Here is a 27,853-nt window from a genome sequence, read left to right as displayed (position 1 = left end):
GATCAAAGAAGGCAATTCCCTGACAACTGATTTATATAGCAAACCTACTGAACGGAATAACATGTTGCATAGGACTAGCTATCATACACCTAGCACCCTGAAAGGTATACCTAAGGGACAATTTCTTAGGATAAGACGGATAGCTTCCGATGATCTGAAGTATCTTAATAGTGCTAATGGTTTAATTGAGAAGTTTGTAGCAAGAGGCTATGACAGACAGACATTAACCCAAGTACGTGATGAAGTCTTTAAGGTTGAAAGGGAATCTTTACTTCACAAAACAAATAGTAAAAAAGAATCAACACGCTTCCCTTTTGTGTCTACGTATGGCCCAAATAGTAAAACAATGCAAAACCTACTTTGTCATTACTGGCCTATTATACAGAAAGACCCTTCTTTGGGAAAATACTGCAAAGACCTCCCCATTTTTTCCTACAAACGGGGAAGGAACCTAGCTGACAGATTAGTCAAGTCTGACCTGAGATGTAAACAGAAAACCACGAGATTCCTAGGCACTCCCAAAGTAGGTACTTTTCCATGTTTAAACTGTGGCTGCTGCAACTCCATTATTAAAGGGGAATACATAACCCACCCATTACGAGGTAATAAAATTAAAGTAAAACAATACGCAACTTGCAATACGGACTTTGTCATATATGGCCTTAAATGCCCTTGCGGCAAGATGTATGTAGGTCAGACGTCTAGAAAAATACGTGTAAGGATCAATGAGCACAAAAGGTCGATAACAAATTATAATCCAAAAGAAATCAACCTTTTAAATGCCACAGATCGTAGAATCTACGTTCTGTGGCAAAGGTACTTGAAATGCCACAGAACGTAGATTCTACGTTCTGCAGCATTTCCTGGTTCAGGAGCGGAGGAGCGGCTGTTAGAGCCGTTCGCTCCGTTCCTGCTCGATCCCCTGCCCCTAGGCAACGAGCAGAGCAGGGGATCGAGTGGCCCCTGGGGCGCGATCGCCCAGGGGCCCAAAAACAGCAGCAGGCACGTGTTACTTACGTGTCCTGCTGCTGCAGCCTGCACCGGATCGACGATCTCCGCCCCCACAGCACACAGACAGGAACCACGAGGCAGATGTCTTCCAGAGGCTCTTCCTGATCGCCTGCAACAGTCTCCAGCGACTTTTTCAGGTTAGTGCAACAATTACACACACAAACACACCAACACACACTTATTACAGTAATACACACTTAGATTCACACTTACACACACTTACACATACATTTTTGGGGATTGGGGGGGTCACTTACACTCACTGCACTTACACACATGTGCACACGCACACACGCGCACATAACATGTAATTTACCATTTGTACACACGCACACGCACATACATGGCATTGTGGCTTTTTTTTTTTTTTCTTATCGCATCGTTTCTTTTTTTGGCTGAAAAAAATGTTTTATTGCCATTACGCATAGCGTATTCGCTAACCGTACTGTGCAATACCTTTTGTATGTTATTTCGGTGATTATATTGCAATTTTGGGTATTTTGGTGCATTTTTAGCCATTTTATTGAATTTTTAGCCATTTTATTGCATTTTCAGCTCTGCATATGTTGTGTTCACTTGTTTCTAGCCGTAGAACCTGTTTGGCCCATCTAAAATATTCAAACTGTGATTCTGACGGCCGATAACACTAGTCTGGAAAAAAAACATTGATTTTTGTGGTTTTATTGGATTTTTTTGCATTTCACCCTTTACTGCCTTATTTTGTTTTGCCTTGTAAATTTTATCTACTATATATCCATTTGGGGGTCTCTGTGCGCCACATAGTTTGGTATATCTATGCATATTGGGCATCAAAGTGTTCAGTAGACCGCTGGCGTTCATATTTAGGATGTTTTATGCTGATACGTTACGAAATGTGGGGCATATAATGGGGTAAATTTCAAGCTTTCTGACAATTTTCAGAAATTTGATAAAAACCGTTATGTTCAGCATTGCTTTGCAGTTTGGCAGTTTGCAGTAGAAACACTTATTTACCCATATTGGATTCGTCAGAATGTGTACTTTCTGAAAATATATGGTTTTCTGGGGTCTCTGTACTGTTAGGGGGGTCTAATGTCGCATAATACACACACCAGGTGCTTATATTGCAGCAGCCAGCGCGTCAGCCGTGAAAATGTATATACACTATTGTCATTTGGTGGTCTCTGTGCGCCGCATAGTTTGGTATATCTATGCATATTGGGCATCAAAGTGTTCAGTAGACCCCTGGCGTTCATATTTAGGATGTTTTATGCTGAAACGTTACGAAATGTGGGGCATATAATGGGGTAAAATTCAATCTTTCTGACGATTTTCAAAAATTTGATAAAAACCGTTATGTTCAGCATTGCTTTGCAGTTTGGCAGTTTGCAGTAGAAACACACATTTACCCATATTGGATTCGTCAGAATGTGTACTTTCTGAAAATATATGGTTTTCTGGGGTCTCTGTACTGTTAGGGGGGTCTAATGTCGCATAATACACACACCAGGTGCTTATATTGCAGCAGCCAGCGCGTCAGCCGTGAAAATGTATATACACTATTGTCATTTGGGGGTCTCTGTGCGCCACATAGTTTGGTATATCTATGCATATTGGGCATCAAAGTGTTCAGTAGACCCCTGGCGTTCATATTTAGGATGTTTTATGCTAAGTTACGAAATGTGGGGCATATAATGGGGTAAAATTCAAGCTTTGTGACGATTTTCAGAAATTTGATAAAAACTGTTACGTTCAGCATTGATTTGCAGTCTGGCAGTTTGCAGTAGAAACACTTATTTAACCATATTGGATTCGTCAGAATGTGTACTTTCTGAAAATATATGGTTTTCTGGGGTCTCTGTAGTTTTAGGGGGGTCTAATGTCGCATAATACACACACCAGGTGCTTATATTGCAGCAGCCAGCGCGTCAGCCGTGAAAATGTATATACACTATTGTCATTTGGGGGTCTCTGTGCGCCACATAGTTTAGTATATCTATGCATATTGGGCATCAAAGTGTTCAGTAGACCCCTGGCGTTCATATTTAGGATGTTTTATGCTGATACGTTACGAAATGTGTGGCATATAATGGAGTAAAATTCAAGCTTTCTGACAATTTTCAGAAATTTGATAAAAACCGTTATGTTCAGCATTGCTTTGCAGTTTGGCAGTTTGCAGTAGAAACACTTATTTACCCATATTGGATTCGTCAGAATGTGTACTTTCTGAAAATATATGGTTTTCTGGGGTCTCTGTACTGTTAGGGGGGTCTAATGTTGCATAATACACACACCAGGTGCTTATATTGCAGCTGCCAGTGCGTCAGCCGTGAAAATGTATATACACTATTGTCATTTGGGGGTCTCTGTGCGCCACATAGTTTGGTATATCTATGCATATTGGGCATCAAAGTGTTTAGTAGACCCCTGGCGTTCATATTTAGGATGTTTTATGCTGATAAGTTACGAAATGTGGGGCATATAATGGGGTAAAATTCAAGCTTTGTGACGATTTTCAGAAATTTGATAAAAACAGTTATGTTCAGCATTGCTTTGCAGTTTGGCAGTTTGCAGTAGAAACACATATTTACCCATATTGGATTCGTCAGAATGTGTACTTTCTGAAAATATATGGTTTTCTGGGGTCTCTGTACTGTTAGGGGGGTCTAATGTCGCATATTACACACACCAGGTGCTCATATTGCAGCAGCCAGCGCGCGTCAGCCGTGAAAATGTATATACACTATTGTCATTTGGGGGTCTCTGTGCGCCACATAGTTTGGTTTATCTATGCATATTGGGCATCAAAGTGTTTAGTAGACCCCTGGCGTTCATATTTAGGATGTTTTATGCTGATAAGTTACGAAATGTGGGGCATATAATGGGGTAAAATTCAAGCTTTGTGACAATTTTCAGAAATTTGATAAAAACCGTTATGTTCAGCATTGCTTTGCAGTTTGGCAGTTTGCAGTAGAAACACTTATTTACCCATATTGGATTCGTCAGAATGTGTACTTTCTGAAAATATATGGTTTTCTGGGGTCTCTGTACTGTTAGGTGGTCTAATGTCGCATAATACACACACCGAGTGGTTATATTGCAGCAGCCAGCGCGTCAGCCATGAAAATGTCTATACATATTGTCATTTGGGGGGTCTCTGTGCGCCACATAGTTTGGTATATCTATGCATATTGGGCATCAAACTGTTTAGTAGACCCCTATGTTTATATTTAGGATGCTTTATGCTGGTAATGATACATGGACAATACGATGCTGGAAAGTTGAAGCTTTGAGGCAATTTCCAGATATTTCACCAAAACCGCCAAATTTGGCAAAGCCTTGAGACTCAGTAGTTTGGAGCAGAAAGGCATGGGTACCCATTTTAGATTCCGTAGAATGTGTACTTTCCAAAAATATATGGGTTTGGGGGGTAAACATATATTTCTGTGTTTTTACCCCGCAAAAATGCAGTCAATGTGTTGATTTTTCATTAGCTGAAGTTACCCACGGGACTGTTTGTATGCGCTAACTTCATTTTGGGGCCTCTAAATGCCAGATACTTTGGTAAACTTATGAACAATGGCCACCAAAATGTTCAGAGGAACCCTGGCAATCATATTTAGGGTGCTTTTTCTTAGTACGTAATGACACATGGGTGATATGGTGCTGGGAAGTTGAAGCTTTGAGGCAATTTTCAGATATTTCACCAAAACCGGCAACTTTGGGAAAGCCTTGCGACTCGGTAGTTTGGAGCAATAAGGCATGGGTACCCATTTTAGATTCTGTAGAATGTGTACTTTCCAAAAATGTATGGGTTTGGGGGGTAAACATATATTTCTGTGTTTTTACCCCACAAAAATGCAGTCAATGTGTTGATCTTTCATTAGCTGAAGTTACCCACAGGACTATTTGTATGCGCTAACTTGATTTTGGGGCCTCTAAATGCCAGATACTTTGGTAAACTTATGAACAATGGCCACCAAAATGTTCAGAGGAACCCTGGCAATCATATTTAGGGTGCTTTTTCTTAGTACGTAATGACACATGGGTGATATGGTACTGGGAAGTTGAAGCTTTGAGGCAATTTTCAGATATTTCACCAAAACCGACAACTTTGGGAAAGCCTGGCGACTCAGTAGTTTGGAGCAATAAGGCATGGGTACCCATTTTAGATTCTGTAGAATGTGTACTTTCCAAAAATGTATGGGTTTGGGGGGTAAACATATATTTCTGTGTTTTTACCCCACAAAAATGCAGTCAATGTGTTGATCTTTCATTAGCTGAAGTTACCCACAGGACTATTTGTATGCACTAACTTCATTTTGGGGCCTCTAAATGCCAGATACTTTGGTAAACCTATGAACAATGGCCACCAAACTGTTCGGAGGAACCCTGGCAATCATATTTAGGGTGCTTTTTCTTGGTGCATAACGATACATGGGTGATATGGTGCTGAGAAGTTGAAGCTTTGAGGCAATTTTCAGATATTTCACCAAAACCGACAATTGTGGCAAAGCCTTGCGACTCAGTAGTTTGGAGCAGAAAGGCAAGGGTACCCATTTTAGATTCAGTAGAATGTGTACTTAACCAAAAATATATGGGTTTGGGGGGTAAACATATATTTCTGTGTTTTTACCCCACAAAAATGCAGTCAATGTGTTGATTTTTCATTAGATGAAGTTACCCACGGGACTGTTTGTATGCGCTAACTTCATTTTGGGGCCTCTAAATGCCAGACACTTTGGTAAACTTATGAACAATGGCCACCAAAATGTTCAGAGGAACCCTGGCAATCATATTTAGGGTGCTTTTTCTTAGTACGTAATGACACATGGGTGATATGGTGCTGGGAAGTTGAAGCTTTGAGGCAATTTTCAGATATTTCACCAAAACCGACAACTTTGGGAAAGCCTTGCGACTCAGTAGTTTGGAGCAGAAAGGCATGGGTACCCATTTTAGATTCAGTAGAATGTGTACTTTCCAAAAATATATGGGTTTGGGGGTAAACATATATTTCTGTGTTTTTACCCCACAAAAATGCAGTCAATGTGTTGATTTTTCATTAGATGAAGTTACCCACAGGACTATTTGTATGCGCTAACTTCATTTTGAGGCCTCTAAATGCCAGATACTTTGGTAAACCTATGAACAATGGCCACCAAATTGTTTGGAGGAACCCTGGCAATCATATTTAGGGTGCTTTTTTTTGGTGCGTAACGATACATGGGTGATATGGTGCTGGGAAGTTGAAGCTTTGAGGCAATTTTCAGATATTTCACCAAAACCGACAATTTTGGGAAAGCCTTGCGACTCAGTAGTTTGGAGCAGAAAGGCATGGGTACCCATTTTAGATTCAGTAGAATGTGTACTTTCCAAAAATATATGGGTTTTGGGGGGTAAACATATATTTCTGTGTTTTTACCCCACAAAAAATGCAGTCAATGTGTTGATTTCTCAGTAGCTGAAGTAAAGTCCTGATCAATTTGGATGTGCTAACTTCATATTGGTGTCTCTAAATGCCAGATACTTTGGTAAACCTATGCATAATGGGTATCAAACTGTTCAGTGGACCCCTGGCAATCATATTTCAGGTGCTTTTTCTTGGTACCTAATATAGTTTGGGATATGCGGAGCAGCAAAATAAAACCTTTGAAATGATTTTTCAGAATTTTGAATTTTTTTTTGAAAAACCGCTATTTTCAGACAAGCTTTTATGTTTGGTAGTTGGGAGTAGAGAGACATAGTTACCCATTTTGTAATCGGCAGAATGTGTACTTTTCAAAAATGTATGGTTTTCTGGGGTAAACCTACGGTTTCAGGATTTTTTGCCTTGGAATCTAAAGCATGCTGTTTTCTGCCTTAGTGCTTTCAAAATTCGGTAATATACTGCCGGGAGTTTTTGCTGTACAGAAATCCTAAATCTCCCTAAAACTATACATATCTGGTATTGGCACGTTCGAGAGACATAAGGCTTTCCAAATCAGTTGGATTTTCATCCCTAAAATGAAATATTTTTCTGGTATAAATTGATATACGATGAAAAATGGTAATTTTTCATTTTTTTTTGGTATTTAGCACTATAAATGTTTTTGCACAGGTGGAAATACATGAAAACTCAGGCAGATTTAGAAAGCTCAGTTTCTACCGAAAAAAACAATGTATAGTTTTCCTAGGTAAACTATAGGTTTCCCCTCAGAAAATGCCCCTAAAGTGAGAGAGCACAAAATGTTTCAAAAACGGCTGGCATTTCGCGTAACCAAAATGTGAAATTCTGCTGGCACTTAAAGGGTTAAAACCCATACTCCGGTGGAAAAACATTTTTTTGAAAATAAGCACAACAGCGCTAGCCTGAGATGGCAAGTATTGGAGGAGGTCCCTGCTCCAAGTAGGGGTGGGGATAGGAAGAGAATGTTACTCCAACAGGAGGCCAAATGGATAGATGCATTGAATACACTGGAACCATTAGGCCTAAATGATGCACTGAGCTTTAAGTGCTTTTTGTAAATTGTAATCTATTTATTTATTTTTTCAGCGTGTTTACAATACCGCATGGACTGTTAGTGACTTATAAGGTAGGAGACTACCTACAACTGTAATCTGCAGCATTTAATGAATGTTTAAATGTTTTCTATTACTGTATCTGTGGTGCAATATTGGAGTGGCCTGAAGATGGCAGTACTCTACAAGAGATTTTTTGTTACAATGTATATGTATGTGTCTAGCCACATGGGAATGGACACTCTTGTTTGTTTTGATGGTTTTAAAAGGGTTTGGGTTACCCACAGCATTTGTACAAGCACCTGAGGAAGGGCCACTCGGCCCGAAACATGTCGTGCACTGGTTTTGAATAAATGAATCACTAATCAGCAATTGGTTCTCCAGAGTTTATTCTTTATATTGTGAAAGTCACTAGGTCTGGCGGTGCCTAACTCTGAAGTTGAACCAAACTAAACAACGAAAGGACTACATCATCCAACAATTCATGGCTTTTTTTTAAAACCTAATTCAATATTGGCCTCTGCCTTTAACCCTTTGCCTGCCAAGAACGTACGCCGTACGTTCTGGCAGGCAAGGCTCAGACTGCCAAACACGTACATAGTACGTTGTTTGGCACTTCCGGTATTCTTGTGTGATCTGCGGCTTGCAATGCAGCGAAAAAGCCGCAGATCACTTGGCAAGCCCCTAGGCAATGGGTAAAGGCTCCTCAATCCCCTGCTAGGCCCCCCGATCGACCCCCCCACCCGACCCCAAGATGGCCGACCACATGGACACGTACCTTGTGCGATGTGCGCATGTACGATGTCCGCATGTGGAAATCTTCTGTGATCTGCGGCTTTTCCCTAGCATCGCAAGCCGCAGATCACTTGGCTCTCCCTAGGCAACGAGCTCCGGGTTGCCTGCTGGCCACTGATCGCCCCACCGACCGCCCCACCGACCGCCCCACACATGAGCAGAAGCAGCGCCGACATCAGACACGTGGCTGCTTCTAGGGGCTGCCTACAGCACTGCCCCCTTCTCTACTGGTGCTGATCTGTCTGGGAGCCTTCCTGCTGCGGTCCTCCAGTGTTGCTTGAGAAAGAGAGACTTTCCAGGTACAAAATTTGCTTTATTTCACATTTGTTTTTATCAAACTTGTCTTTCTTTTTGCTTTTTCAATTTTTCACTTCTTTCTCCCACTTATTGTTGTACACCCATATACCCACACATATACTCGCACATATACACACCTACACACACCTATACACACCTATACACCTGTATAATTATATTTATTTGCTGTAATTTTATCATTATTGCATTTTCTGTGATTTTTTATTGAATATTATTTTCTGTTTTGCTTATGTATCTTTAGTATAGTTTTGGTGTTTGGTGTTTTGGTATAGAAATATGTATTTTTACTTTGTTTGATCCGTGAGAATTTGTGCTTTCCAAAAATATATGGGGTTTCTGGGTTTTTTTTTTTGTTTTTTTTTACAGTTTGGGGGTCTTACCGCACATAATGCAGTCGGGGCTGAGTTGGCCAGCGTGAAAATTCATATGCACTATTTTTATTTGGGGTCCGCCCATGCCATTTGCTTTGGTATATCTATGCATATTGGGCATCAAACTGTTCGGTAGACCCTTGCCATCAATATTTAGGGTGTTTTACAATTTTATGTAAGAAATTGGGTGAGATATATGCGGCCAATTGCAATATTTTTAGGCGATTTTCAGAAATGTCATAAAAACCGCTGCCTTTAGCGTAGATTTGCAGTATGGTAGTTTGGAGTAGAAAGACATAATTACCTATTTTTGATTCGTCAGCATGTGTACTTTCCAAAAATATATGGCTCTGGGGGGTCTTTGTACTGTTAGGAGGGTCTTGTGGCAGACAATGCTCAGTCACAGATCTTTGTTCACAGAAAGCGAATCGGCAGCGGAAAAACGAATGTGCACTGTTTTTATTTGGGGTCTGCACATGCCAGCTCCTTTGGTATATCTATGCATATTGGGCATCAAACTGTTCCGTAGACCCTTGCCGTCAATATTTAGGGCGTTTTACAATTGTATGTAAGAAATTGGGTGAGATATATGCGGCCAATTGCAATATTTTTAGGCAATTTTCAGAAATGTCATAAAAACCGCTGCCTTTAGCGTAGCTTTGCAGTATGGTAGTTTGGAGTAGAAAGACATAATTACCTATTTTTGATTCGTCAGCATGTGTACTTTGAAAAAATATATGGCTCTGGGGGGGTCTTTGTGCTGTTAGGAGGGTCTTGTGGCACACAATGCTCAGTCATAGGTCTTTGTTCACTGAAGGCGAATCGGCAGCGGAGAAAAGTCAAATGCACTGTTGTTATTTGGGGTCCGCACATGCCAGCTGCTTTTATATATCTATGCATACAGGGCATCAAACTGTTCCATAGACCCTTGGCATCAATATTTAGGGTATTTTACAATTGTATGTAAGAAATTGGGTGAGATAAATGCGGCCAATTGCAATATTTTTAGGCAATTTTCAGAAATGTCATAAAAACCGCTGCATTTAGCGTAGCTTTGCAGTATGGTAGTTTGGAATAGAAAGACATAATTACTTATTTTGGATTCGTCAGAATGTTTACTTTCCAAAATATATGGTTTTGTGGGTTCTTTGTGCTGTTAGGAGGATCTTGTGGCACACAATGCTCAGTCATAGGTCTTTGTTCACTGAAGGCGAATCGGCAGCGGAGAAAAGTCAAATGCACTGTTGTTATTTGGGGTCCGCACATGCCAACTGCTTTGGTTTATCTATGCATATTGGGCATCAAACTGTTCAGTCAACCCTTGGTGTCAATATCTAGGGTGTTTTCTAATTGTATGTAAGAAATTGGGTGAGATAAATGTGGGCAATTGCAATATTTTTAGAAATGTAAAAACAGCTGCCTTTATCGCCAAATTTCGGAAAGGTTCTGGCTTGGTGCTTTGGAGTAGAAAGACATGCATATCCAATTTGGATTCGTGGGAATGTGTACTTTCCGAAAATATATGGTTTTCTGGGGTGAACATAATGTTTTCTACCTTTGCGCCCCCCAAACTATGTAAATGTGTTCATTTTGCAGTACCTGCAATGACAGACCATATTGGGGGGGTCTTCATTTTGGGGCGCTTATATGCCACATGCTTGGGTACACCTATACATATTGGACACCAAACTGTTCAGACGACCTTAGGCTTTCATATTTGGGGTGATTTATCTTGATACCTAAAAGTATGTGGGAAATACGATGCTGCAGGTTGGAAAATTTGAGTTGATTTTTGGGAATGTCACCAAAATCACCAAATTTAGGATTGGTTTGCGGCTTGGTACTGTGGAGTACAAAGACATGCATACCCAATTTGGATTCGGGGGAATGTGTACTTTCCGAAAATATATGGTTTTCTGGGGTGAACATATTTTTTCTACCTTTGCCGCCCCCCAAAACAATGTAAATGTGTTGATTTTGCAGCACCTGAAATGACAGACCATATGGGGGGTCTTCGTTTTGGGGCCCCTATATGCCACGTGCTTTACTACACCTATACATATTGGGCATCAAACTGTTCAGAGGACCCCAGGCTTTCATATTTGGGGTGATTTATCTTGATACTCAATAGTATGTGGGACATACAATGCCGCAGGCTGGAAGTTTTGAGGTGATTTTTGGAAATGTCACCAAAATTGCCAAATTTAGGATTGTTTTACAGCTTGGTTCTTTGGCGTAGAAAGACATGCATACCCAATTTAGATTCGGGGGAATGTGTACTTTCCGAAAATATATGGTTTTCTGGGGTGAACGTATTTTTTTCTACCTTTGCCCACCCCAAAACGATGTAAATGTGTTGATTTTGCAGCACCTGAAATGACAGACCATATGGGGTCTTCATTTTGGGGCCCTTATATGTTACGTGCTTAGGTACACCTATACATATTGGGCATCAAACTGTTCAGCGGACCCCAGGCTTTCATATTTGGGGTGATCTATCTTGATACTCAATCGTATGTGGTACATACGATGTGGCAGGGTTGATGGTTTGAGGGGATGTTTGAAAATGTCCCTAAAATTGCCAAACTTAGGAAAGTTTTGCAGCTTGGTGCTTTGGAGTAGAAAGACATGCATACCCAATTTGGATTCGGGGGAATGTGTACTTTCCAGAAATATATGGTTTTCTGGGGTGAACGTACTTTTTTCTACCTTTGCCGCCCCCCAAAACAATGTAAATGTGTTAATTTTGCAGCACCTGAAATGACAGACCAAATGGGGGGTCTTCGTTTTGGGGCCCCTATATGCCACGTGCTTTACTACACCTATACATATTGGGCATCAAACTGTTCAGAGGACCCCAGGCTTTCATATTTGGGGTGATTTATCTTGATACTCAATAGTATGTGGGACATACAATGCCGCAGGGTGGAAGTTTTGAGGTGATTTTTGGAAATGTCACCAAATTGCCAAATTTAGGATTGTTTACAGCTTGGTGCTTTAGAGTAGAAAGACATGCATACCAAATTTGGATTCGTGAGAATGTGTACTTTCCGAAAATATATGGTTTTCTGGGGTGAACGTACTTTTTTCTACCTTTGCCGCACCCCAAAACGATGTAAATGTGTTGATTTTGCAGTACCTGAAATGACAGACCATATGGGGTCTTCATTTTGGGGCCCCTATATGCCACGTGCTTGGGTACACCTATACCTATTGGGCATCAAACTGTTCAGGGGACCCCAGGCTTTCATATTTGGGGTGATTTATCTTGATACTCAATAGTATGTGGGAAATACGATGCTGCATGGTGGATGTTTTGAGGTGATTTTTGAAAATGTCCCTAAAATTGCCTAACTTAGGAAAGTTTTGCAGCTTGGTGCTTTGGAGTAGAAAGACATGCATACCCAATTTGGATTCAGGGGAATGTGTACTTTCCGAAAATATATGGTTTTCTGGGCTGAACGTACTTTTTTCTAACTTTGCCCCCCCCAATCTATGTAAATGTGTTGATTTTGCAGTATCTGGCATTACAGAACAGATAACTCAAATGGGGTGTCTACATTTTAGGGCCCCTATACACCACATGTTTAGGTACACCTATACATATTGGGCATCACACTGTTCAGTGAACCCAGGCTTTCATATTTGGGGTGTGCTACATTGATACCTAATGATGTGTGGGAGATATGATGCTGTAGAGTGGAAGCTTTGAAGTCATTTTTCAAAAAATTCACCAATTTCTTATAAAACATTATAACTTTAGGAAACAATTGCAACTTTGTAGTTTGGAGTACAAAGATATATTTACCCATTTTTGATTCACCAGAATCTGTTCTTTCTAATAATGGGTAGTTTTCTAGGGTAAACCTATTGTTAGTGGAATGTTTGGCCTTGAAATCAGAAGTATGCCGTTTGGGGAGTGTTGCTTTGGAAATTTGGTAGTGTACTGCTTGTAGATTTTGACCTATACAAGTGAGAAATCTCCATAAAACTATATATATTTGGTATTGCCGCGTTCAGGAGACATAGACCTTTCCAAATCAGCTGTGTTCTTGTACATAAAATAAATGATGTTTCTGATATATGTGATTGTTCTTTGTGAAACGTGATTTTTTTCATTTTATTAGACACTTAGAAGCCTATATTTTTTTACAGAAGTAGAATTACACCAAAATTCTTGCATATTTTGAAAGTTCAGGTTGTCCTGAAAAAAACAATATATTGTTATACTGGGTAAACTAAAAGACCACCCCAAGAAAGGCCCTTAAAGTGAAAGAGTACAAAATGTCTGAAAACTGCTTGGCAGTAGATGTTCGCATCTAGTACAAAACGGCTGGCAGGGAAAGGGTTAAAATATGTTATTATGCAGACATTTGAGACAAAGGGTTTGTTTATCCCTTTCTATTCTCTGCCCTGATGTCTAAGATACAATGTAAGGCAAGGCAGCTGATTAACAGACATGTCTTTCCCGGGGAACCAAGACTGTTGCAACATTGTTTAAAACATGTGATTCTTTTTTTTTTTACTTCTAAAAATGTTATACTTGTTTAATGTTTATATTTCTCCAGGGCCTTTCTGCTATCTAATATGGGGAAGAAGGGGAAAGTCGGAAAGAGCCGGAAGGATAAGTTCTATCATTTAGCCAAAGAGACTGGTAAGCAACATACACTGCACACAGTCCTTGAAAGTCAGAGGCGTTTTTCACATCAGGTTTTTTCATTGATGATAGTTATGTAGGTTGCTCACCAGTTGACAGTATGTGAAGTGCTGTGCACCATCCATAACCACACTTGAAAACGCACAAGTTCATTGTGTAGAGCTATGATTTTCTCTTCCCTAGATTGGGGGACACAGGGACCATGCGGAATGAAGATCCTGCAGCTTGGAGAACGGACACTAAACTGTTAAGTGACTCCAAAACCTAGCTCGCATCCCTGAGACATTGGACAGTCCTCGAACACCTGTCTAACCCATCACAACCATGTGACAGTCGTTCGGATGCTCCAAGCATCCCCCAAATTCCCCCCCGGGACCCTCAGAGGAGCAGGATTTTCCCTCCGATGAAGAGGGACAGATCCTAACGGAGGTGGAGTACACGGATCACGAACAAGATCCCGACCCTGAATCTCCGTGAACTCAGAAGGAGGGGGAGGGACTCATACAAGCAGTACTCACACTTAACATTGAAGACACCATCTCCACTGAACCGGGAAAAAACATATTTACGAGACAAAAGAAGAGCACTTGCTTATTCCCAGCATATGAGCAACTTGATGACATCATCAAGTCCCAGTGGAAAAACGTGCTTATTTCCAGCATATGAGCAACTTGATGACATCATCAAGTCCCAGTGGAAAAACCCGGACCACAGGGTACAAATATCCGTTTCCACAGGACTGCATAGATCTCTGGTTGTCACCTCCTGCAGTCAATCCCCTAGTATCCAGGCTAACCAGAACTACTACCATTCCAGTAGCGGATACTGCTGCATTTAAAGATCCTATAGACAAAAGACTTGAAGGTTTTTGCAAGGCAACCTTTATGGCAGCAGGAACGGCTTTCAGACCCATATTTGGGTGGCGAAGGCAATGGAGGCCTGGGTGGAACAAGTGGCACAACTCCTTGCTTAGGATCTCTTACTGTCCCAGATAGCTGACACCCCAGCCTACATTTGTGACGCATCACTAGATGCTGCCAAGCTAAAGGCTTCAGCACAGTCCATAGCAACTTGTCGCTTTTTATGGCTAAAGACGTCGTCGGCGGACCTAACATCAAAGAGATCTCTAGCAAGTCTACTGTTCCAGGGAAAACAGCTCTTCAGTGCGGAACTTGACAAGATAATTTCGCAGGCGACAGGGGGGAAGAGCACTCTACTTCCCCAGACCAAACCCAAGAGACCTCCCCTGAAACGACCCTTCTTTTGTCCATTTCGTCAGGGGCAGAGGACAAGTCCACAGGCGGACAGGCCTACCACTAACCACCGTCAGAGGTACCATAACAAACAAGGAGCTAGTTGATCCTCCTCAAAGGGAGCAACGAGCAACCTCACAGGACAAACCCACTTCTGCATGAAAGTGCTCCCACCCCCGAGGGGATCACCTTAGGCAGCCTCCTAAGATCTTTTCAGGAGGTGTGGAGAAGTCATGTAAAGGACAACTGAGTTCTCTGCATAATATTACAGGGATATATTACAGGATGGGCAGAGCCTTTCTACCAGGAGAAAAGATCAGCATTCTAAGGAAGCGGATCGTGTCCCCCACAGTCACACTTCGATCAGCAATGCAGACACTGGGAACAATGGTGTCGACCTTCCCGACAATACCTTATGGCCAGCTTCACACAAACCACTTCAGCATCTTATTCTGAAGCACCAGTGGATAGATTGCAAGAACTTAGACAGAACAGTAAGAGTTCCGGAACAGGTCAAATCCTCCCTCAACCATTAGCTTCTTCCAGACCGAACCAGATCAGGAAAACCATTTCCAAACCACTCCTGGACATTGGTGACAACAGACGCCAGCCTCAAATGGTGGGGCGGAGTCCTAGGTCAACATACATTACAGGGCCCCTTCAGATCAATTTGTTGGAACTCAGAGCAATCGGATATTTTCTAAAACAATGGACGGCGCTGCTCCACAGACATGCAGTACGCATTCAGTCAGACATTGTGACAGCAGTGGCATACATAAACCACCAGAGAGGCACACGCAGCCCAGCGGCCCTAGCCAAGGCACAAAATATTCTAACGTGGGCCCAGGCAAGTGTAACAGAAATATCCGCAGTATACATCCCAGGGTAGACAATTGGAATGCGGACTACCTAAGCAGGCAGTCCATAGACCAGGGTGAATGGAGTCTACACCCAGAGGTGTTCCAATGGATTGTCTCAAGATGGGCGCTTCCAGGTGGATCTTATGTTGTCACACTACAACCAGTAGGTCCCAAAATTTGTGGCAAGAATTATCGACCCGCAAGCATTGGTAGTGGTTGCTCTAGCGTTGCCTTGGAACTTCACTCTCGCTTACATATTGCCTCCTCTAGCTCTACTTCCAAGAGTAATAAAAAGGATACGTAGGGAAGGAATTCCAACCATTCTGGTGGCTCCATACTGGCCCAGAAGCCTGTGGTTCGCAGATCTGGTGGACATGGCGGCCGAACCGCCACTTCATCTTCCATAAAGAGCCGACCTGTTTACACAAGGGCCGATTGCCCACCCAAATTTACATCGGTGGGATTTATTAACGTGGCTCTTGAGGCCCTAATTCTAAGGACATCTGGAACACCCACAGACGCCATTCCCACAATGTTACGAGCATGCACGCCCGTCTCAGCAAAGATCTACCACAGGGTGCGGAAGATTTTCATCGGATGGTGTGAGTCCAGAGATAGAGACCCACGGATTGCAGATGAGAAAGAGATCCTTTCTTTTCTTCAGGAAGGACTAGCATTGAGTTCTCTAAAGGTACAAGTGTCTGCCCTTTTCATACTCTACCAACAAAGGCTGGCATTACACAACAACATAAAGACATTCCTTCAGTATGCTACCAGACTAGTACCACCTTACAAGCACCCGGTTCCCCCCCTGGGACCTAAACTTGGTACTATCAGTCTTACAAGAAGACCCATATGAATCAATAGATACCATTCTGTTATCCACTCTCACAGAGAAGAGTTTTCCTTCTGGCAATTACTTCAGCATGTAGAGTTTCCGAACTGGCAGCCCTGTCATGCAAGCCTCCCTTTACCATCATCCATTGGGATAAGGTGGTCTTTTGACCAACACCAGACTTTCTTCCAAAGTAGTATCAGAGTTCCATCTAAATCAAGATACAGTGGTACCATCACTATGTCCGTTGCCTAACTATCCTCTTGAAAGAAAATTAAACAGACTTGATGCGGTTCGGTCCTTTGGAACCTATTTGGAGGCCACAAAGAAGATACACTGTTTATCATACCTTTTTTTCCTAGAGCAGGAACCAAGGCTTCCAAGACGGCCATTGCAAAGTGGATACATAGTTAAATCGGGTTGAAAAAAGACAAAGTCCATCAAGTTCTACCCCTCCAAGTGAAAACCCAGCATCCATACATACAGCCCTCCCTACTTTTAATTAAATTCTATATACCCATACCTATACTAACTATAGAGCTTAGTATCGCAATAGCCTTTGATATTATGTCTGTCCAAAAAATCATCCAAGCCATTCTTAAAGGCATTAACTGAATCAGCCATCACAACATCACCCGGCAGTGCATTCCACAACCTCACTGTCCTCACTGTAAAGAACCACCTATGTTGCTTCAAATGAAAGTTCTTTTCTTCTAGTCTGAAGGGATAGCCTCTGGTACGGTGATCGTGTTTATGGGTAAAAAGGTTCCCTGCTATTTGTCTATAATGTCATCTAATGTACTTGTAAAGTGCAAGAATACCCCCCCGCAAGCGCCTTTTTTCCAGAGAAAACAACCCCAACCATGACAGTCTACCCTCATACTCTATCCCTCTAACCAGTTTAGTTGCACGTCTCTGCACTCTCTCCAGCTCATTTATATCCCTCTTAAGGACCAAAGTCCAAAACTGCATTGCATACTCCATGAGGCCTTACCAGGGACCTAAAAAGAGCCATAATTATTTTTTCATCCCTTGAGTTAATGCCCTTTTTTTATAACAGAACTAAGACAGAATTTTATTTGCTTTAGTAGCCACATAATGACACTGTCCAGAATTAGACAACTTATCTACAAAAACCCCAAGATCCTTCTCATTTAAGGAAACTCCCAACTCACTGGCATTTAGTGCATAAATTGCATTTATATAATTTTTGCCATAATGCATAACCCAGCATTTATCAACATTGAACCTAATTTTCCAGTTTGCTGCCCAGTTTTCCAACTTAGAAAAATCACTCTGCAAAGTGGCAGCATCCTGCATGGAACCTATAGTTCTGCACAATTTAGTATCATGTGCAAAAATAGAAACCGAAACTTTCAATGACCAATGCAACAAATTGAAAAGCAAGGGACCTAGTACAGAGCCCTGCGGTACTCCACTAACAACACTGGTCCAATTAGAAAATGTTCCATTTACCACCGCTCTTTGTAGTCTTTTGGCCAGTTCTCTATCCAGGTACAAATACTATGTTCCAGGCCAACATTCCTTAATTTAACAAGTAACCTTCTGTTTGGCACTGTATCAAATGCTTTAGCATAGTCTAAGTAAATCACATCCACTGCCATCCCAGAATCAAGGTCTCTACTTACCTTCTCATAAAAAAAAATTAAGTTAGCCTGTTAATCCAGATCTGTTACACATAAAACCATGCTGGCACAAACTCATAATATGATTTGCTATGAAGTCCAGTATCTTATCCTTTACATTTATCCTTACCCTTCGAAAAGCTTTCCTACCACTAACATCAGATTAACTGGCCTATAGTTTTGAGGCTGAGAACGGGATCCCTTTTTGAACAGCGGCACCGCATTAGTAATCGCCAGTCTCTCTGCACTATGCCAGACCTCAAAGAATCCTGAAAAATTAAGTAAAGAGGTTTGGCAATCACAGAGCTAAACTCGCTAAGTACCCTGGGATGAATACCATCTGGCCCCTGACCTTTGTTTATATTAAAATGTTCTAGTCTCTTTTGAATTTCCTCGTGTGAACCATGCATCATTTGTGCACGGCTACCTGGGCTTCCCTTCACACTTTTACACGATTCTACAAGCTTAATGTACAAGCTTCAGCCGAAGCCAGCTTCAGGAGGAAGGTGTTAAAGGGGTTATTCACCTTCCAAACACTTTTTTCAATTCAGTTGTTTTTAGATTGTTCCCCAGAAATAAAGACTTTTTCCAATTACTTTCCATTATTTATTTTTTACTGTTTTTCCAAATTCTAAGTTTAAAGTTGAATGTTCCTGTACTTGGCTTTCAGTCTGGCCATTCAGTAATTCAGGTGCAGACTCTAAACTGTTACAATTTTGCAACATTGAGTTGAAACATTTCTCAACAGCCTCTCTGGAGTATTAGCAACTATTGTATCAATTCCAACAGCTGCCTGTAATGAAACCCAGAGATTCTGCTCAGCAGGGACAAACATAAGAAATGTATCCATTTAGAACAGTTTACAGGGTTGGCGACCCCCCCTCCCAGGGCTACTTCAGAAGGTGAAAAAAGACACTTGACACTTCAATATTAGAAAAACGGTCACACATAGAAAATAGAAAGCCATTGGAAAATGTCATTATTTCTGGTGATCTATCTGAAAACAACTAGTTGTTTGAAGGTGGCCCACCCCTTTAAAGACTGTCTTAAGTTGAACACCTATATGGAATACATTGTCCCGCCCTCAGGGGTTGCTTTGAGATATCCCCATGGTGCCTGTGTCCACCAATCTAGGGAAGGGAGAGAGAGATTTTTGTACTTACCATTAAATCCTTTTCTCTTCTCCTACATTGGGGGACACAGGTCCCCTCTCTGGAAATGTATATAATTCAATACTGACTGCCTAAAGCACTTGCAAGTTTGTTCTCCACGTTTTTTGGAAGTTATGTTATGTTACTGTAAGTACTGAGGAGGTGGGGAGACTCTTTCTCCTGTTTTGGGTTGTCATGAGAAGATTGCTCCTTCTTCGGTTGAAACTGAATTAAACAGGAAGAGGCAGGAGATGAAGGAGGAAGAGTCACTTTTAACAGTTTAGTGTCCGTTCTCCAAGCTGCAGGCTCTTTATCCCAATGGTGCCTGTGTCCCCAATGTAGGAGGAGAGAAAAGGATTTAACGGTAAGTACAAAAATCTCTCTTTATGTCTTTGATCAATCTCATTTCTGGCCTGTAGGAGTAGGTAAAACTTTTGGGAGCCATATCATATTTATATTAATAACAGGGAATTCAATGATGTGACCATGAAGAAAGCATTGTTTTTGGAGATGATTGTGTTGGGATTTTATGCTAATTAATAATATTTTTAGAGCGCTCTGCTATAATTTAATTGTTTGATCAGCTTGGGTTCTTACAGGTGATCCGTGCAGCATCGTTACCTGGTATTAGATGTGCACCGCCATCTATTTTTTGTTATCGTATAACATATGAAAGGCAGTGAAATTGTATTTTTGAAGTAGCTGTAATGTGTGCATGGGGGTGCTATTTTAAACATTTTACTGCTCTACTTGGGGTCTTAAACTGTTCTTAATTCACTAAGATCACAGATGTTGAGAATTGTTTAACAATATAGATTTACTATATATTTATTTGTAGGTTACCGGTCTCGTTCTGCATTCAAGCTTATTCAGCTAAATAGAAAATTTCAATTTTTGCAGAGAGCTCGTGCTCTTGTGGATCTGTGTGCTGCCCCAGGAGGCTGGTAAGTCAATCAGGGAAAACAAGAAGCTTTTTAATAGCTGAAAAAAAATATCCAGGCAGGGGGAAAAGAGGAAGTGGGTGGGGATTAAGAAAAGGGTTTACTTGGGTCAGAATGGATAAAATTGGAGTAGATGTAAGCATGACAAGTTTTCAAAGGCTGCTTGTGCTGGTTTAGGCCAGACTAACTGATCTAGCTATTGTGACTTGCAGTAAAGGATAGTTTGTTTTTTTACTGTAATCCTATTCCCCACCGTATAGTCAACACATTAGCGCAGTGAGCCAGATAAATATTCCCTCAAATTTCTTTTGCTCTGTACGCCCCTTTTATCTATATATTTACATACACTGTGGTTTGACATGTAGATGGAGAGTTAGTGTAATGAATTTGCACTTAAAGGAGAATTCAACCTGTTGGTAAAAAAAACCATACCCCCCCACCCCAGGTAGACCTCCCTCCCTCCTCCCCCCAGGCTAAATGCCCCCTCAGGGAAATGCCCCATACTTTATACTTACCCCTCAACGCAGATTCTTCCAGTGGAGTTCCACGCATCCATCTTCCGGCTCCTCGGTAAGCTGACTGGGAGATCAGCAATCTCCGTGTAATTCCGCGTATGCACAGTTGTCGCAAACCGGGAAAAACTGCTCCAACTGCGCATGTGCAGAAATACCGATCTCCCAGTCAGCTTACCAAGGAGCCGGAAAATGGATGCGTGGAACTCCGCTGGAAGAATCTGTGCCGAGGGGTAAGTATAAAGTATGGAGCATTTCCTGGGGGGGGGCAGTTAGCCTGGGGGAGGAGGGAGGGAGCTCTACCTGGGGTGGGAGGGTACAGGTTTTTTTCCCCCCACAGGTTGAATTCTCCTTTAATACATTGACATCCATTTTTTCAAGGTATGTGGAATTGTGTGCTCAGTTATGACTTTTCCTCTTTAAATTTTGTACAGTTTGAATTGCGTTGGGAGTACCTTCCTGATATTTTGAGGTTCCAGGAACCACCTATGCCAGTGCGAACGTTCAATATTACAGTGTTCCTGCAGGATGACTGGAGCAGGCACAGCTGTAGGGTTTGTCAGACAGCCAAGCCACTGAACAAGGCAGAGCAGAGCAAAGAGAGAATTAAGAGAGATTAGGCAGACTCTGTCAGTATCCAGAGGATTATGTAGCAGCAAGGGATAAATTTAATCAGTTAAAACAGATCAGGTCAGTATACTATAAGGCAATTCACATGTAGGAACCTAAATAACAAGTTGAGGTACACAGATGGGTCAAACAAACACTCCTAGCTTCAAACTTGCCCTGGTAACGAACAGAAGGGGAGAATGGTTAAAGATTACTTAATTCTGATCCTATAGGTTTCAATAAATGTAGTAATAAGAATATAAAAAAGATGAAATCAAAGATTTTAACATTTTTGGAGAAAAATGGGCTGCATTGTAGAGTTGCAGTTGCTGAGCTATGTTTGGTGAGGAGTCAACAAGAAAAATGCACCATCCCTATCGTGAAGCATGTAGGGGATTATCTGCTGTTTTGGGGATGTGAGTGATCACTCGAAAAAGGGATATATTCCTGAAACGTGTCATGATTCAGCCCCAATAAAGGGTGATTGCAGACAAAAGCACTTCTTATGTCGAAGTCTGTTTCAAGTTTCTACATTTGTGAATTTTTATTCCACGTTGGATGGTGTGTATATGAAAAAGCAGGATAAATTAATAATTTCACTCTGAAAACAAGTGTTTCTTCAATTCAAATCTTTATTTTGCTCTGCTGGAGTAATACAAAAGGCCAGAGCCTTACACGTTTCAGGTGTTCCTATACTTAAGCTGGCGTAGATGTGCAGACTGTAGCCTATGTTGGACGAACAATCATCCGTACCAATCCTTTGACCTGCAACTAACCATTCATATGAATATAAAGTAGCAAAGAGAACAAATCTCACGATGCTCAGGCCATTAAGTGTCCGACAGCAATCATACGAAAGTTATGTACAACAAATAATAGTGACAATCTCCCATTAATATCGTCAGATAGGAAATACATGCAGAGATCTTATCGATAGACAATATAAATCATTTACCCTATCTGAATGACCGCCATGGTACAAAAAATGACTGATCGCCACACTGGGTTCCGATGGTATCTTCTGGCCATCTTTAATCATAGGCATTGATGCAGCTGACCTTTGTGGTGAGCTATGAATGGCCAAGTTTGTATGGAACATTATGTATGAAATAAACATTGCTTTTCAGAAATCCTGCACTCTGCCACTATGTTAACCTTTCCTTATTCTTTGTTTTCAATTTTTTTATATTTAGAAATCTCTCTCTAGTTTGTTACTCTGATAAGTCAGTTCATGATACTACATCTGTTGGTTAGCAAAGAAGAAATGGATTCCACAAGTTCAATCACAGTGCTTACGTCCAAAAAAGCAAATTCTGCAAAGATGAGGGTTGTGATGAACTTCAATCAAACGCAGTATTATGCTGCAAAATTGGTTGTGCTTTATTTCGAACTAAAGCACAACCAATTTTGCAGCATAATACTGCGTTTGATTGAAGTTCATCACAACCCTCATCTGTTGGTTATGTAATTCACAGCTAATTATACATTCAATTAATCATATTCATTAATGAATATGGACTGCAGTTTGCCAGAAGGCACATGAAGTTAGCTGAAAGAAAGTCTTTCAGAAATGACTAAACATCATGTTTTGACATGCTTTATATACAACAGAAGGAGGATACCCTTAATTGTTTACTTAAATATTTACCCTTTAGATAATAGCTGAGGTCTGATTAAAAAATCTGTGATATCATATATGTTAATTTCAAAGAGAAAGAGAAAACACCCCCACTATTATCATATAGATGAACATAAAGTTACTGCATTATCAATTCTAAAACCAAACAAAATAAAGGAATCTTAAATGTGTAGTTGTGCAACAACACCACCCTGCCCACCTTTAGGGAATGGGCAATAAGGATATTATTTACCCCTAAATGATGGGTTTAAAGTGCTTAGTGCAATGTAATAAATACATCAGTTTTATACCTTAAATTATTTGTAAATAAATTACTTAAACTTAAAGGGATCCTGTCATCTGAAAACATGTTTTTTTCAAAACGCATCAGTTAATAGTGCTACTCCAGCAGAATTCTGCACTGAAATCCATTTCTCAAAAAACAGATTTTTTTATATTCAATTTTGAAATCTGACATGGGGCTAAACATTTTGTCAATTTCCCAGCTGCCCCTGGTCATGTGACTTGTGCCTGCACTTTAGGAGAGAAATGCTTTCTGGCAGGCTGCTGTTTTTCCTTCTCAATGTAACTGAATGTGTCTCAGTGAGACATGGGTTTTTACTATTGAGTGTTGTTTTTAGATCTACCAGGCAGCTATTATCTTGTGTTAGGGAGCTGTTATCTGGTTCTTTTGTTTGGCTGCTGGGGGAGAAAAGGGAGGGGGTGATATCACTCCAACTTGCAGTACAGCAGTAAAGAGGGATTGTAGTTTATCAGAGCACAAGTCACATGACTGGGGGCAGCTGGGAAATTGACAATATGTCTAGCCCCATATCAGATTTCAAAATTGAATATAAAAAAATCTGTTTGCTCTTTTGAGAAATGGATTTCAGTGCAGAATTCTGCTGGAGCAGCACTATTAACGGATTCATTTTGGAAAAAAACCTTTTCCCATCACAGTATCCCTTTAATAAAGTGCCTAGTGATATTTATTTGATTAGCTAATTAATTCCATGCATTAAAGTGCAGTGCTAATACATGATTATTTAAAATCAGATAGAGATTCCCGATTAATGAATTGAATTGATAAGTAACCTTAAGACCTTAAACAACAGATAAATTATTCCCAATCCACAAGGAGGTGGAGATGTCCCAAAAGAGCTGCTGCTTGATTTTTTCTATCCCTAGGACACCACAAAGCTGACAAGGACAGGGAAACCGGTTCTGTGGCCTTGGTTGTTAATCTTTGCCCTATTCTATTAAAGAGCTAACTAAGCCTCAAAAAGCCACAAACGGTCGGCCCCCTTAGAGTTCCGGTGCTGGATTGCAATAGAGAGGAGGAGTAGTAGAGATGAGGGATGGATTTGAAAAATACGCCACCCTGCTTGACCAATTCCCCAATAATTATTAAAAAGCCGCTTTTAAGCTTGAGATAAAATCAGATTGTGCAGAGCTTCGCCAAATGCTTCAAATTATCACAAGCACAACACACCCATGATGAAGAATGTTGGTGTCAACATGAAGTTTCTTTTGAATTAATGTCCTTTTTTATGCAAGACAGTATTTTATTTGCTTTAGTAGCCACATCTACAAAAATCCCCAGAACTTTACTTTTTTTTTTTTTGTTTTACTCTGTAGGCAAAAAAGTTTTTTTTGTGTGCGCGCTTTAACTATTTTTTTTTAAATTAATGTCATAACTCTGGGGATTAATTGCACCAAATAAGGTTAAGTGGTCAGCAGCCGAATTGTGTTAGAGGAATTAAGATAGCTAATGATTTTCACACTCTTTCGTTCTTCCGCTCAAGGCTTCAAGTTGCGGCAAAGTTTATGCCAGTATCCAGTCTTATTATAGGTAAGTAAAATGGAAAATAAGTGTCAGATTTTATCACCAGAACACTTGTTTCTTTAATTTATTGTCTTTTTTCAGGAATAGACCTAGTACCCATAAAACCCATTCCTAATGTGTTGACTCTACAGGAAGATATAACGACTGAGGACTGCAGACAGGTAATTATGGCAAAAAAGGCACATTTTATTAAAATACATTTTGGCCGTCAGTTGCCAAAAAGTTTCATAATGCATGGAAAAACACTTATTTACTCTGACTCGTGTAATTCTATTGGAATCAGTGTTGAACATAATCAATCTGATTTTAATAAATCTGATGCCCTTTTAAAGCTAATTATGAATTTCTTAAAATGTAGGAGGCTGATAGAGATAGGGCAAATATTTCAGAGGGGTTAGATAAGCGTTGACTTAGATATTCAAGATTTGTTTGAATAATTTCTGTTGAATTAAAAGAACTCAAAACAGCAACTTGCAAATTTATACACACAGCTGACTGTTGCTTAAAAAAAATCATCCAGTACATTTTGAACCCTACTAAATTATGTATTAGCCTTTTTTTGTCAGAAAATTCCCTAACCTGACTAAAGAATCCTTTAAACTGGTAATATTTTTTTTTCTAGTGGATTACTTCTGTTTAGATTTTAAGTTTAGATTTATGTTGACTTTACCTAGAAAGCTGTGCTGTTTGTATGTTAACTTTCCATACAGCATGTGGATTTTAGGCTAAATAACTAAAACTAACTACACATTAAAAATGAAGACCAGTTGCAAAATTGTCTCAGGATATCACTCTGTATCATACTAAGTTAATTTAAAGGTGAAAATCTTTATGGACCAAAATGAACTATGCAACTATTAAACTACCCAGTGTGCCATCACCCTTAAAGTGCAAAAAAGTGTGACTGATGTTTAAGCCAGTGATAAAATTCAAAGTTGCCAAAAATGAACTCTCTGTACAAGTTGATCAAAGAAATTACTTGATTAATTTTGGGTATGGTCTTTTTCACCTTCCACTATATGAATTATGGAGGATTACTTGGCAGGTTAAGCGTGATGGTCATTTTGCAGTCTATTCTACTATGTAACAAAGTTTATCGCCTTGTGAACACTTGTGCTTTGTAGCAATCTAGAGTTATTTCCAACACTTCTCTGGAAAAAGGTCTGCTGAGAATGTGTATACTTTTCACACAAGTGAATATTAAAAGAACTTGGAGTCCTAAGATTTGTAAGATGAGACCTTAGGTGTAGATTATGTTTTTGGGGGCTTCCTAAGTAACTTAATATTTATTGGCTCATAACTGTTGTTACCCTCTCTGTAACATATTGGCTTTGTTCTTAAAGCAACAGTAACACCACAAAATGTGTTTTATAGTAATTAAAGTGAACCTGTCACCCAGACACAAAAATCTGTATAATAAAAGTCCTCTTCAAATTAAACATGAAATCCAATTTCTATTTTTTATTTAAGCATTCATAGCTGTTGTAAGCTCTTTTAATAATCTCAGCTGTCAATCAAATATTGTCTGCCCCTCCTCTATGCCCGTGGCATAGAGGCGGGGCAGACAATTACTTTCACTTTCCATTCAGCACTTCCTAGATGTCACTGCTCTCCACATATTCCCCCAGTTCTCTTCACCATTTAATTGTGTAGCCAGGGCATGGGGATGGACATCGGGCCCCCCATTCTGGTGCACAAACAAAATTCTGAGATGATGCAAGGCTTGTCTTAATAACAGTGTCCACAAAATGGCTGCCGTCTGCTTGCTATAATTATGAATTCCCAGACTGAAGGAAACAAGATTCAAATAATTTATATAGTGTAATTAAAGTTCATTTTCCTTGACTAATCTGATAAAATAGGATTTTGAATAATTTTTTTTTGAGTGACGGGTCCCCTTTAAGAAACACTGCTATAGTTCATATAACAAGCTGCTGTATAGCAATGGCGGAAATTGAAAAAAGGCTATATGGCACAGATTAAATAGTGGATAACGGATAACACAATTATGTTCAACAGAGGTTATCTCTTGTGTAACCTGAGCTGTTTCTCATTTGAACGGCTGCATTTTTACCAGTGCAGGAAAGATTTATGATGTTCCTCTTTCTTTAAGCTCTATGTAGTCCATTAAAAACATAGTGGATTATTTGTTTATACTCTTGTCCATGTAATTATGACACAAATAAATACATGTTCTCAAAAATCCTTCTGTATTAAAAGGCAGTGAAGAAGCATTTGCAGACATGGAAGGCAGACGTGGTTCTGAATGATGGTGCACCAAATGTTGGAGCAAACTGGACACATGATGCTTTCTCACAAGGTAAATGTTTTGCTATACTCTTAAGCACTTAATTTTTTAGACAAAGATAGTCATCCTTTCTCTTACTGTGCCCTTCTCACATTTTACATCCATTCTTTCATTTCATTTAGGGGGCATCGGCATCCTAATGGTTTTAAAGTTAAATTTTGTATGTCATAGAGTGGCTAATTATAGCCAACTTTTCAAATGGTCTTAATTATTTATTATTTTTATAAAATTATTTATTTTTATTATTTGTCTTCTTCTGACTCTTTGCAACTTTTAAATGTTGTCAGAGGTCAATAAATGCCTTACAGAGTATTTGTTTTAGATGTGGTCATCTAAAACAAATGCTCTGTAAGGCATTTATTGTTACTGCAACTTTTTATTACTCATCTTTCTATTCAGGCCCTCTCCTATTCATATTCCAGTCTCTTATTAAATTCAATGCATGGTTTCTAGGTTAATTTGGACCCTTCACAGATTGCTGAAATGAGGAACTGGAGAGCTGCTGAATTATAGAATTAGAGAATTATCTCTAAATCATACTAAAAGTTAACTCAAATGTAAACAGCCCCTTTAAATGCAATTCTATTGAACTTTACATTCATTGCAAATGTTAAAATAGAGTTAAAAGGCAGAACTTGATGGACG

The 27,853-nt window shown here is 40.1% G+C and overlaps 1 protein-coding gene across 2 annotated transcripts in view; it reads left to right on the top strand.

The window, feature by feature from the left end:
• The window catches only part of ftsj3.L (FtsJ RNA methyltransferase homolog 3 L homeolog), a 97,068-nt gene that overhangs the window by 4,132 nt on the left and 65,083 nt on the right, over positions 1 to 27,853 (top strand). The window contains exons 2-7 of one of the 2 annotated variants that reach the window (XM_041568993.1): positions 7,523 to 7,562; positions 13,541 to 13,626; positions 20,213 to 20,318; positions 24,860 to 24,906; positions 24,982 to 25,061; positions 27,121 to 27,220. In XM_041568993.1, the coding sequence (XP_041424927.1) occupies positions 13,560 to 13,626; positions 20,213 to 20,318; positions 24,860 to 24,906; positions 24,982 to 25,061; positions 27,121 to 27,220 (400 nt within the window). In that variant the 5' untranslated portion in view covers positions 7,523 to 7,562; positions 13,541 to 13,559. The remainder of the gene's footprint in view (positions 1 to 7,522; positions 7,563 to 13,540; positions 13,627 to 20,212; positions 20,319 to 24,859; positions 24,907 to 24,981; positions 25,062 to 27,120; positions 27,221 to 27,853) is intronic. The other variant, XM_018225548.2, reaches the window with a different exon arrangement.

Source organism: Xenopus laevis, chromosome 7L (genome assembly GCF_017654675.1).
Source record: "Xenopus laevis strain J_2021 chromosome 7L, Xenopus_laevis_v10.1, whole genome shotgun sequence".
NCBI classification, from domain to species: domain Eukaryota; kingdom Metazoa; phylum Chordata; class Amphibia; order Anura; family Pipidae; genus Xenopus; species Xenopus laevis.
Note: the sequence above shows the minus strand (reverse complement) of the source record. Positions and strands in the feature narration are given on the sequence as shown.